This window comes from Podarcis cretensis (genome assembly GCF_951804945.1).
Source record: "Podarcis cretensis genome assembly, chromosome: 14".
Lineage (NCBI taxonomy): Eukaryota > Metazoa > Chordata > Lepidosauria > Squamata > Lacertidae > Podarcis > Podarcis cretensis.
The window spans coordinates 19,758,778-19,771,894 of record NC_137183.1 but is presented as its reverse complement, the minus strand read 5'-3'; the positions used below and the strand labels follow the sequence as shown (position 1 = coordinate 19,771,894).

General features: G+C 45.7%; 1 protein-coding gene across 2 annotated transcripts in view; it reads right to left on the bottom strand.

Moving 5' to 3' along the window:
* Window positions 1-999: 999 nt before the first annotated feature.
* Window positions 1,000-13,117, bottom strand: part of MFGE8 (milk fat globule EGF and factor V/VIII domain containing) — a 30,174-nt gene continuing 18,056 nt past the window's right edge. The window contains exons 7-10 of one of the 2 annotated variants that reach the window (XM_079954324.1): window positions 10,660-10,804; window positions 6,665-6,867; window positions 3,151-3,306; window positions 1,000-2,702 (exon numbers count right to left, since the gene is read on the bottom strand). In XM_079954324.1, coding sequence (XP_079810450.1) covers window positions 2,559-2,702; window positions 3,151-3,306; window positions 6,665-6,867; window positions 10,660-10,804 — 648 coding nt within the window. In that variant the 3' untranslated portion in view covers window positions 1,000-2,558. The remainder of the gene's footprint in view (window positions 2,703-3,150; window positions 3,307-6,664; window positions 6,868-10,659; window positions 10,805-13,117) is intronic. The other variant, XM_079954325.1, reaches the window with a different exon arrangement.

Below are 13,117 nucleotides of genomic sequence, written 5' to 3'. Positions count from 1 at the left end.
TATAGCTGGTCTGCCATGGTGCAACACAATGGATAGGACTCCCTCTTATAGGCCGGCACAGATGTAATGCGATCTGCCTCTTAACCATGTTTAAGAGATCAGAGACAAGCCATAGTGTTATGCACACCCTAGTCCTGCCTCCCTGACACCAGCCTTAACCAGGGTTAACATTTATATTAGGACAAGTCTTCACCAGAGTACCTATTGACCTTGGTTCTGCAACCAGCTTTGGAACCCTGGTTTACAATGTGAATATATTCCTCAACCAATCATCATAAGCAATGGGGATTTGTGCTTGAGCAAAGTCAGCTGAGCAAAGAATGCATACTAACTGGTGGCCTCATTCCCAAACCCTTAAACACGGCAAAGGAATGGCTACCCAGTACATCTGCTTCATGTGAAGAGTTAGTTCAGCTCATTGGGATCTGCCTTATCTTGCAGCAGGGCATCTTCAGATTTGGGCTCCTTTCTGATTGGCTGTCAACTCTTTCCAAGCACTGGATGTCGTTATGCTTGCACTAATATAGCACCAGAAGCATGAAGCTGGAAGACCTCCCTGTCCATTGGCCTTGAGGACTCCGTGTGGCCCTTAGGCTGTGTATTAGAGCACCTGGGCTACTTTCTACACACATACACACACTCCTCTCCCTCCTCCCACTAGGAAAGAAGCATCATCCAAGTGCAAGGACATTTTCCAGCCAGGCAAATATACGTAAGGAGGGAGAACAGGGCCGGTGAGGGGCTTGATGTGGGGGTGTCTCACGGGCCAGACAGAAAGGCTTGGAGGGGCCTATTCGGGTTCCCAGGGCCAAGGTTCTCCACTGCTGACTTAATAGCATTGGCCACCTGAAGACAACTTTCATTGTCCATCTCTTTCATCTGTACAGTAGGCCAGGAACTTACAGTATTATCTCTCACCCCAAACTCCACCTCCCTCTCCCCCATCCATTGGTTCTGCCTGGGATTCCATGCCTTGAAAGAGACATCAAAAAGCAAGTGTTCTTAAAGTTTGTTTTAATACTGAGAGTCTTTACTTAGGGACTGTGTCTTGCTGAGAAGCCATAGTGGATACCCTCAGAATTTCCTATGGCTTAAAAAAAAACTGTGCTCTGGGTTAATTGCTTCCAGATCCCAGACGGTGGTTCTACTTGAAGCCCCTCTTATTAGGTTTGTCTTACCGAAAGCCATGTGTTCCCCCAACCGCCACCACACAGACCCCTTCCAAAAGGGACATTCCACATTTGTTTTCATTTTAAAACGCTGTCCTTCCTTCCTTGACACAGCTTCTCAGAGCCTCGCTTCTTCACAGGGCCTCTGCCAAGCGTGGTCTCCAAAAGAGAGAAGCAATTAGGGGAAGCTGTTGCATTAGTCGCAAGGAGAGGGGCCTAGTGGGTTTAACAAACAACAGCAACACCAACAGTGCCGTGTCTTTTTCAGTATGCAAAAAGTGGAGGGTTGGGGGAAGGTTAAACTACTGCCAAAACAGCCCCAGCAAAGTTTAAGGAATACTTTACAAATCTGTGAGTTCACCTAGTCTCCAATCTTTTAGCATCCTGAGAAAAGTTTATCAAGGGAACAGGTAAACTGGGAGCAGGGCTATGTGGATTTCATGCAGTGACTTCCATTGATGGAGGAGGGAAAGCAAGCTGCTAGTCCCTCATGGCTTTGAAAACAAACTTGGAAAAGTGTGGGCAATCACGTGGTTACATGTGAGGAGCCGAGAGGGGCGGAGGCCTCTGTTTCCAGGAAGTAGGGGCATTATGGGCTTCTCTGACTTGTGAAAGCAGAATAAATTACGCTAAACTTCAACTTATCTTGCAAAAACGTAGAACTTTGAAACCCTGGGTTTTTTTGGTCTGAAGCTCTTATCATGTTTTGAAAAATAATGATAATCCAAGGGAGTATATATACAACACTGCCTGTGACCTACATCGTACCTAGGCTATTAAACTTGTGTCTTAGACCAGCCATTGTTTCCTCCAAAGAATCCTGGGAAATGTGGCTCCAGGAGGCTGTTAAGCATTTTCCGTTACAGTCACCCCACACCTTGAACCACAGTTTCCAGGGCTCTCTGGAGAGGACAAGGACTGTTTGAACTGGTTTGTGTGCGCGACGATGTCGCCAGGAGGGAATCAACCATGCATGGGGTAGGGCTTAGGAAAGCAAGAGCCCAGACGCTCAACAGTGGCTCTTAAAGTGCAGTGCAAGGGACCCACAAGAGGGGGCCGTGGTGATGCAAACAAAGTAAGCCAATCCCTGAAGGAGCCAGCTTGTCAATCATTCTTCGAAAGCAAAAAGTGAGCAGGAGATAGAAGACAAGCAGAGGGTCAAGGAGGTAACAAGGCCCCCAGACCCTGATAGCTGCTGGCTCTACAAAAAATGGTGTTCCCTGTGCCTGACACAGGGCATAGGATTTTTTATAAATTGGAACTAGGAGTAGTAGATTTGGGAACAGAAAGCGCCACAGGTCCGGGGGATGCAGGGGGCAGGAGACAAAGTGGGTGGGGAAGTCAGTCTGGCTCTCTGCTTCACTGCCTCCATGGTCAGGGGTGAGAGGGCTACTCATCACAGCCCAGAAGCTCCACTCGCAAGGTGATGCGGTTGTGCCAGGATTCGGGGAGGATGCGCACAAAGCGGGTGTAGAAGGGAACGTCAAACACATTCTTCTTGTGCGAGTTGTTGTCGTAGTTGCCTTGGAATATCTGTGCCGGTGAGGAGAAAGAAGTACGGTTAGAAAACACAAGAGTGGGAAGGAAGGAGGCCGGCCGACCTCGCAGGGCTGTAAGCAAGGGTTACCCTTTCTTGATCCTTCAGCATTTTAGTGTGAATTTCTCTTTTAATACACACACACTTGGCTAATGTACCCTTTGTTGCAAGCAATTTCTCCTGATATAATGCTGCATTCTATGTTTATTTTCACTAAAGTATTCATTTTAAGCCCTGAAAAATGTTGGGGAAGTGCGTCGCAAATTTCGGATAAGTGCAGATTTTGAAGGGTGGCTGTTTTTTAGGTTCTCATCTTGTTCTGGAGAGCGCAGATTTGATAAGATTTGGCCTTAAATGCAAACTGAATTGAATTTCCCTCCTATTCCTCACTGAGGATGGGAGTGGTTTCTCAATTACAGAGGAAGCAAAATTCCCCAAGCCTACCTTGGTGGCGTTTGTCCTGCTATCCTTGTAAAGAGTCCAGGACTTCCCATCATCACTATAGGCCACTTTGTAGGCAGCAACATACTGAATGTGCCCAAAGTCACGAGCTCCTTGTGTAATGATCCCTGTCACCTTCTTCTCGGCCCCAAGATCAATCTGTAGGGAAACAAGGATGGCGTTTAATTTGTGAAGATGAAGAAGAAAAGAGGGGCCCGGACTCAGGTGAGGCCACCTTCCCTGGAAACCTTTTAACCCCAACACACAAGTTCTATTAAGACTCAGAAGATTTGCAGGAAAAGCATCCAAACCTGGGGGCAAGTTTGCATACAACTGAGGGCTCATCCAGACTTCCTTTTGTGCCACGTGTGGGATGTGACATCACTGTAGCAGTAAAATAAAACACTTCCTGTTTGCCCAGAGTGGACACACAGGGGGGTGTTACTCCAGGCAGGAGGGCTTCCTGTCCCACCTGGTCTGGAGCATCCTCTGTGTGACTAGATAGATGGGCGTAACCCTTTGAGGGCCTGTAAAAGGGCCAGTCACTCAGCCATCCTCCTCTTTTGCTGCTCTCTTCTGATACTGATGTATTTTGCTGTCTGCTGGTTCTCAGCCAGCAACACATGGGATCATTCCCATATGGGATGAACTCAAACTCGCTTCTGTAACTACAAGGTAAAGCCTGCCTTCAGGATCATACTGTGAACTGAATGTGAGTAAACTTTTCATTACTTATAAGGAAGACTCTTGTGTCTTTATTCTTTTTGGGGGGGATCAAAGGGGTCTTACCAGGAATATACTGTAATCTGGGCATGCCAGATTGGATTACTTAACTAAAGATATTCAAACGAATCTGCAACTAGCTTCCTGCAATATACAAAGGAATGTACTCTGCCACTAACTCACTAGCATGAGTAAGGAAGAATAACATTTAATCAATATATCATCTCCTACTATCCACAACTTTCCCACAAAGGGTTATATAACATTCCCACACCACATTCCTGGCAGTTACGCATTTTAAAGCACCATATATCCAAGCGCTCCCCCCCCCCCTTTGACTCTGCCTTCCCTGCAAAAACCTGGTCTTCGCTGCTGATCGGAGCAAACTGCTATCCACGGAAAACCAAAATTGCTGTTTGTTCTGAGTCAGTGTTAAGAGAGCAGATTTTCCTGGGGAAAGCGCTGGGGTAAAGCACTCAGATCGGTCTCTAGAAAGTGCAGGGCAAAAGGTAAGTGTGGATTATCCCCGTGTTAGTTTTTAGATGTCTGTTTAGGGAGAGTTTCTTGCCAGAGAAACGGGAACTTCCGCCCCTAATTTTCATTGAGAGCACTGGGATATGTGCTGCTAGGGATGTGAAAATAATCAACATCACTAGTAGCAAGGATCAGCTACAGACAAGATACAGGCAGCTACACATTGGCCTCTGACTAAATGGGACGAGGAGGGTGGAAGCAAGAGAAGATAACCTTTGGAGCAGGGTGTGTATAGAAGCACTTGAGTCTAAATTGTTTCCCGTTTTGAGATAGGTTACTCCTGGAAACGAATAATCCTGGCTCGCAGCAATTTTATTTTTTTGAAGTGAAAAAGAAAGAGGTTGGATTACCATTAACTCACTTGCTTTTTTATGGATTAAGGTCACTTCCAGGAAAACTGTTTATGGAGCCTCCAACCCAATTTAAATGCAGCAAAGTTTGTAGGGAGGTTGTGCAATATCCACTGTTTATTGAGGATTCCTTCAATTTGTTTGCAGGGGGGGTTGATGATGCTAACGTCAAGCAAACGTTAATTACTGCACATTTTCCCATCCACATCACATACAAAAAATCGATTTTGGTGGTGAATGGGGAGATAATAAACAGGTTTGTTGTGCAAAAGTCCCACATCGACTTTCAGTGCAGAACCTAAATTTGTCGGTATGGCATTGAACACATGCAGACCCCTGCAGAATAACAGCAGTCTGGAAGGGTCCTCTGCCCTTGTGAATCTCTACCACACGATAAGGATGTGAACAGCTGCTGGGAGAAGTTTAGGGCACAGATTTCTAGCCCCCTATGCCCCCTTATAAAAGGTCACCTTAAATGGTGCCAACCGCATTTGGAATTTTGTGTTCAGTTCTGGCTGCCTCACCTCAAAAAGGGATACTGAAAAGTTTGGGAAAGTTCAGAAAAGGGGGAAACCAAACGATCAAGGGCATGGAGGCAAGGTTGCAGCATTTGGGACCGTTTCACTGAGAGGAAAAGGTGGAGGAGGAGGTGACATGCTATGTTTATGAAATTATGGCTGGCATGGAAAGAATGGATAGAGAGATGTTTTTCTCCCCTCGTAGCAGATTCAGTGGGAGATTCAGGGCTGATAAAAAGGAACTACTTTGGAGACTCTTGGCTTATGCATTTACTCTGCTGATTTTCCCCAGGAAAAGGTTGATTCAGAGCAAACAGCAGTCGGGTTTTCTGCCATTTGCCATTTTATTTTCATTTATTTGTTGATTAGATTTATATGCCGCCCTTCATCGTAAGATCTCAGGGCAGGTCACAAAATAAAATGCAGAATACAAACATGAAAATTAGAAAACAAAACAGCAAAATTTATCACTAAACTGTGGGTCTTTGGGGGGGAGCCGGGGGGCAAAGGTAAAACCACTTGGATCTGGGCCCTTTGCCTACTGCAAGCACCAGTGGGAGATTCAGAACAAGTAAAAGAAAGGAATTCTTCAATTAGCTGGCCTCCCATACCAAGATAGGCTGTGCCCATGTTCCCAGGACGTTGAATGTATGAAACACATTTTTCTACACTCGTTTGTATAAACAGATTAGAAAGCATCTAATCAAACCAATATTAACAGAACACTCTACAACGGCCGACTCCTTTTACGTTGAGGTTCTCCTCAAGGATAAGACTGATACCATTACACTAGCCGTAGCAAAAAAATTCCCAGAGGCAGCAAGAATTAGAAACCAGTATGTACGGGCTAAAGCACCTTTGTAGACTTGAAAGGCCATTATTACACCTCAATAACGGTTGATATATAACCATTGCTGTACTGTGTATTTTGGGTCTATGGACCGCAATAAAAGGGTGTGTGTGTGTGTGTGTGTGTGTGTGTGTGTGTGTGTGTCTGTGTGTGTAATTCTTCAGACAGTACTTCTTCATGTGGCATAGTTAAACTGCAACTCACTGCTGCAGGAAGCAATGGTCGCCATCCAAATAGATGACTTTAAAAGAGAATTGGACAAATTCACGGAGGACAAGTCTATCAATGGTTACTAGCCATGATGGTCATCTGCCAGGCACTGAATATAAGGTGCTGGGAATCACAGGTGAGCAGGATGCTGTTGTGCTCATTCCTAGCTTCCAAGTTTGTTTCAGGAATCCGGTGGGCCACTGTGAGGGCAGAGTGATGAGCTAGATGGGCCACTGGCAGGCTCCTCTTATGCCACACATTCAAGTGCCCAGTCTTCATGCTTGCACTGCCCTTTCGCCCCTCCTTCCTGCATAGGAGCGGCAAGGCCTTACCTGAAGCCACTCGTGCTGTTTGTTGCGGAGGGCAGCCCAGGCGTTGGTCTTGCCTGTCCTGTCAAGGCGGGCATAGTGCGGGTGCCAAGTGAATGCGTCGATGCCCCATGTCTTGTAAACGCTGGAGGCTGTGATCTGCTGGTCACTGATGAAGTGGGATTTCATGCCCAGCGGCTCCGAGCAACCTGCCATGTTGAAATACACTGTAACACAACGGTTTACACAGACACAGTGAAAGGGAAGAGACCGGAAGCAACAGATGCTCAAAAGAAAACAAAATTAAGCACCATCAGACAGACAGAAACACACAAACACATTTTCCCCAAGCAGCAGCTTTCAAAACTTTCCATGCTGACCCATAGGCCTAGATCCCCCACGTAGAAACATGCCTGCCACAGAAACTCCTATGTGTTGAGAAGATTCTGGGGAAGGTTCTAAGGCAGAATTCTGCAACCTGCATCCCTGTGCTCTGAACATCAGCAGTGGTGAAGAGCTGATTGATGCTTCAAACCAACTTGTCCACCATTAGGGATCTCACTAAAAGCAAGTCTTGCAGCTTTCTGGAAACTGTTTTAAAAACAAGAAACCAAAGCACAGATGGAAATACAAAGGCATGGGGGACAGGGGTAAGCCAACCCAAAAGATGGAATCCCAATGATGTCCACAAATATTTACATGTCACTTTGAGGGTGGCAAGAGCTGGGCATCTAACATGTAATCTTTCAAGTGTTGCTGGATGACACCTCCTGTTGCCCCAATGGTCAGGGAATGATAGGAGCTGCAGTCCAGGAATATCTAGAGCATCAAAGGTTAGCCACCCTGGTTTTTACCCAATAATGGTGTAATTCCATTCCAATTTCACCAGTGGATATTCCTCAATAATTATCCTTCAGATTTCCCACTTCTCTGAATTCTGTGATACGCTTCTCAAGTCACAACACACACCCAAATGCTGTTGTAGGATAAAATATTTGAGATGCATACTCAGAGCAAAGATATTTAATTGGCATTTTGTGATTAAATGATAATTTTTTAAGTCATGGGTAAATGTGAAGGATGGGAAGAGCTGTGGCTCATTGTTAAGAACATCTGCATTGTATGCAAAAGGTTCCGTGTTCAATCTCTGGCATGTCCAGGAAGGACTCGGAAAGACCCAGGAGAGGTATTGCCAGTCAGTGAGCAATACTGAGTTCTGTCACCCTCCACCAACATTTCAGCTGTAATGTCCTCAGGGCAGGGGCCAGTCTAGGTTTCGTGACACTGCTCAGCAAAGCACCAAGCAAATTTACAATGCTACAACAGAGCTGTGACAGTAAGAAGCAGGAAAAACAGTCAGTTGGCCTATAATTCTGAGCACCACCAGAGGGTGTCACTATATAGTCGTACCTTGGTTTTCGAACAGAATGCCTTCCGGGAGCCCATTTGACTCCTGGAACCATTCAAAAACCAAGGCACGGCTTCTGATTGGCTGCAAGATCATCCTGCAGCCAATCGGAAGCCATGCTGGACGTTCAGCTTCTGAAAATCGTTCGAAAACCAGAACACACACTCCTAGTTTTCGATCGTTCAGGAACCGAAACATACGAGTACCAAGGCATTCAGTAACCAAGGTACGATTGTAATTATGGATGCAGAGGAGGAGGAAGAAACAGAAAGAGCCCCAAAGTCTGGATGTGGGCAGTGGTGCAAGCCGAGCCATTTTAGACTTTGGGCTTCCGCCTGCCACTTGAAAATGCTAATATGCGTAACTTCATCTATTCTGGAAACGCGTTAAGCTATATTCCCCAAAGTAAAAATCCAAACAAAGTTGTTGGAGGGCGGGTGAAGTTGATGACCTTTCTCTGGGAACATGTCCCAAAAAAAAAGAGTTTTGGAGCTTTTTGGGGATTTTTAAAGGGATTTTTCTTTAAAAATCGCTCCAGTTGCCATACATCCGGGTTTTCTTCTATATATACATTTTTATTGGGGTTTTTTAACATATCATTTCCAACATTCATTTAACATAAATTCTTATCTTATACAATATTTTAGACTTCCGTCAACACCTCTGATGATTTTCCATTCTTTCTCACTTATTCTGCATTTCTTAATTTCTCTATTACTCTTAATTATCATTAACTAACAATTCTCCTCATAGTCCTCCTTACAGAACTTCAAATAGTTCTGTAATAGTCCTCCTATTACAAATAGTCCTCCTTACAGAACTTCTTGCAGTCCTACTAGCGTAATCTCATACATCCGGGTTTTCCAGGACATTTTGCCGACTTGGTAAAAATCCACCCAGACGCCATTTTGACAGTCCAATTCCCATACGTATGGCAGCCCTAGATAAGCCAACCCTCCTGGATTGGGGAGCCCACCTGCTCATTCTATTGTGGGGACCCCAGTCCTGCCCTGACAGCACCACTGCAATAGGGAGGCCCCCTGACCTGGACAACAGGACCCAACAACCAGGACTCCATCACTGTTAGGGAAGCCAAAGAAAGCCTAGTCCTACCAGGCCAGTCCTCACCAAGGGGCCGCTTCCAAGATCAAACTGGAAATGACTATTTTGAGCAAAGCCCAATGGTGGAGATCCTTGTGGTTGAAAGGGACCACAAGAATCATCTGGTCCAACCCCCTGCAGTGCAGGAATATTTTTGCTCAACGCGGGACTCAAACCCACAACCCTGAGATTAAGAGTCTCATGCTCTACCAACTGAGCTATCCCAGAGAGCTTGTCCCATAAAGAAGAGGAGGCAGAGTAATGCATCAAACCCCTGCCAGGCAGATGCATATTTAAAGTTCAGAAGTGAGGACTGTGTATCAAATCTAGCCTTTTCTTAGCTTCCCAGCAGGCTTGGAGAAAGATTCTCAGTTCCCCTCTCCATTGCCCAAACAAAGCCAGATTAAAAATATGATACAAACAGCAAGAAGTCATGCAAAAACAGGTAGTAAATTTGGCCTTTTTTTAGTGCAAAATCTGGGCTGCCTCTGCACAGAAATGTTAAACGTTTCTTTACAGAGCAGACAGCGCTGGCAATTATCCACAGTACCCAAGTGGCCAATCTGAGAGTCCCAGTTTTCACAGTTAAGTGCCAACAGATTTTGGAAATTAGAGGTCAGCAAAAGCAACCGCTTCAACCCTGCTGAATTCCCCCAGGGCAATTTGGGTGACCTGCTTAGGGGATGGGGGTGAAATTCAATTCGGTTCACATTTTAATGTGAGCATACCTGGTTTGCCTTTTCCAAAGCAACATGCAAACCAAACATACAGCTATCCTTGGAAAGTTTGCATTTTTCCAGATTTTGAAATGCAGTTCTCCACAGGCAAGTAACGTAGCAAAACATATATATGTCAGGGTAAAGGGTGAAAATATATTAGTGAAAATAACATACCAAAATGCATTGTACTAGAAGAGATGGCTGTGCAAAAATGTACATATTCACAATGAAAAGCCAATGAATTTTCATGAGGACCTTTTATTTTTAAAAAAACAAAGTTCACAAAGTGATGTGCAAATGTGGAGAACTGAACTTAGAACTGGAAAAATGAGAAACTGAGAGAAACCAACATTGACCTATACCCCCATCCCTAGACCTACATCGACATTTTGGCTTACCCAAACCAGATTAAGGAAAAAGAATTCCAACATGCAGGCAAGGATGGTGAAGTCAAATTCTCCAGGGTGCTGCTGCCCTCTGATTATCCATGCAAGAAAGTCCACCACCACCAAAGACATTTAGGCCACATTCGCACCATGCGTTTAAAGTACTATGTGACTACTCAAAACAGTCATAGCTTCCCTCAAAGAATTTTGGGAGCTGTGGTTTGTTGTGGGTGCTGATTTATTTGGAGACCCCTATTCCCCTCACAGAGAAACGATTCCCATAATTCCCTGAGAAGAGGGACTGGCTGTTAAACCACTCCTGGTTCCCAGAATCCTTTGGGGGAAGCCATCGCAGTGCTTTAAACGTACGGTGCCAGTGGCCTTAGACCAATGGGAAGCATTTACCATTCATTTCACAGCCAACCAGCTCAAAGCGCAGAGTGCAGGCTCTACGGCAGATCACAGGGTAGATGCGGAGGTACTGGGCCGTAACCGGAGGATTGAAGAGGTTGGTCACCGTGTCTTCATAGTCTGAGTTGCCGGTGTACACCTGCCAGAGGAGAGAGGGCAACGGTGAAAGGATGAGACCTTAGGAACAGAGTTGATGGTCTAGAGCAGGGATAGTCAACCTTTTTATAGCTACCGCCCGCCATCTTTCTTGATGGTAAAATTTCCTTACCACCCACCAGTGCTCGATGGAAGGAGGATTCAGCTTGTGCCATAGAAACCCCTACCGCCCACCTAGAATCCTGAAATGCCCACTAGTGGATGGTAGGGACCAGGATGATAACCCTCGTCTAGAGTTACATCTGCTCTCTAAAGGGGACATCTTCTTAGGCAGCTATTTCGAAAAGGCAGCATGGCAGAATGGTTAGAATGCTGGCACTTGTTGACAGAGATCGTGAGCTCAAATCCTGAACTCAGTGGAGGAAAGTTGAAATAACAACAGAAAATCTGTAGCTCAGTGGCATTGGCCTTACACCCAGATGGTGTTGCCAGTCGGTGCAGACAATACAGAGCTAGATGTATCAAGGGATGCAGGTGACACTGTGGTCTAAACCACTGAGCCTCTTGTGCTTGCTGATCATAAGGTCAGCGGTTCAAATCCCCGCAACGGGGTGAGCTCCCGTTGCTCTGTCCCAGCTCCTGCCAACCTAGCAGTTCGAAAGCACGCCAGCACAATTAGATAAATAGGTACCGCTGCGTCGGGAAGATAAACAGCATTTCCATGCATTCTAGTTTCCGTCACAGTGTTCCATTGCACCGGAAGCAGTTTAGTCCTGCTGGCCACATGACCCGGAAAGCTGTCTGTGGACAAACACAGGCTCCTTCGGCCTGAAAGCAAGATGAGCGCTGCAACCCCAAGTCCAGCCTTTGCCTGGACTTAACCATTCAGGAGTCCTTTACCTTTACCTTTAGATGTGTCAATGGTCCGACTCAGTTTAAGGCAGCTCCCTATGTTCTTTCTACTTCTACTATAGAGGAGTTTGGAGCTTGCAGGAATAACAGAGGGAGCCAATATATAGGAGAAGGAAAACTCTGGTCCTAAACCTCTGTTGTCTTGCGGGATACCAACTCAAACAGTTCTGCTAGCTCACGAAACAAACTTGCTGTAAGTATAAACAGAACATCTTAAACCAGCTATTTAATTGGGGTAAGGTGGGGGCTGTTTGTGTGCTGGGACCCCACACACACCAACTCCCCCCCCCCCTTTCATGCAGAAGCTAACTCAACTCTTATGTACCTCTATCAGGCTTCCACTGGGACAAGAGAAAACGTTTAAGGTGGGGTGGGGAAGGGTGGGTCTGAGGAATGGCTACTATGCAATGTGCTTCTGATTACTGCGCTTAGGGGGGCTTTGTCGGTGCTTGCAGAAAAACTCAAAGAACTCCTGGACTTCCAAATATTCAGCATAGTCTCAACACCTGCATAGGGACAAGTAAGGACCCACAGGCTCAGCACAGTGAATTAAGCATCATTAGTAAAATGTTCCTTCTTGCATGGTTGGGAGAAGCTGGAATTGCAGCAATCTAAAGGAAACAGGGAGGGCACGGCAGCAGAGCCCTCAAGGCACACCTGCCAATTTCAGTTTGTCTCAGTGTGTGCTTTTTTCTCAAATCTTAAATTCAGTTCTCCACCTTAGTTTGCAAAAGGCAACTTGGAAGTCCTCGTGGAAAATCTCCTGCCGCTCATAAGATTCCTTGCAACACCATTTGACAAACTCAGATATGTTTCAATCACAGTGGATTCTTCTACGATTGCAACTAAAAATGTATGCTGTGCTCAAAACTGTTCCTTTTTTGTAGCAAAAGGTGGTGCGCTTCAATGGAAAAGAGGGCCGGTGGCAGAGAGGAAGCCCATTTTTTTCTAAGCAAGGCATTTGTACAATACACTGCCCATCTCGGGAGGCCCTCCTACAGTCCAGCTTATGAACCCAGGCCATTTTTTGTGTGCAATTTTGCCTAACATAGATACTAACGCATCTGATGCTAGTCGTGGTGAGAGCACTTTTTTGAAACCAAAAGGGCATTACTAACCTAGGTCCATTCATTTCAATGGGTCTACTTGGAGTATGGCTAGCATGGGAGTCACTCCACTGTTCTTAGTTTACTAAAAGTAAGTAAAATACATGTGCTAAATTTAATCATTCTCTAGGGCAAGAGTTTGGAGGGGGTTAGACTGAGGGCCAGATCCCCTCATGGACAACCTTCTGGAGGCCACATACAGGGGGGCAAAGGGAGAAGGGGAAACTGATGTGTCCTTTGTACATCAGGAGCTCTGTTGGAAATTCAAGCAACTGCCACTCTGCGCCAATCAAAATCCCAGTTTTGTGGGTCGTGGGGCAGACATCAGCATATGAAGC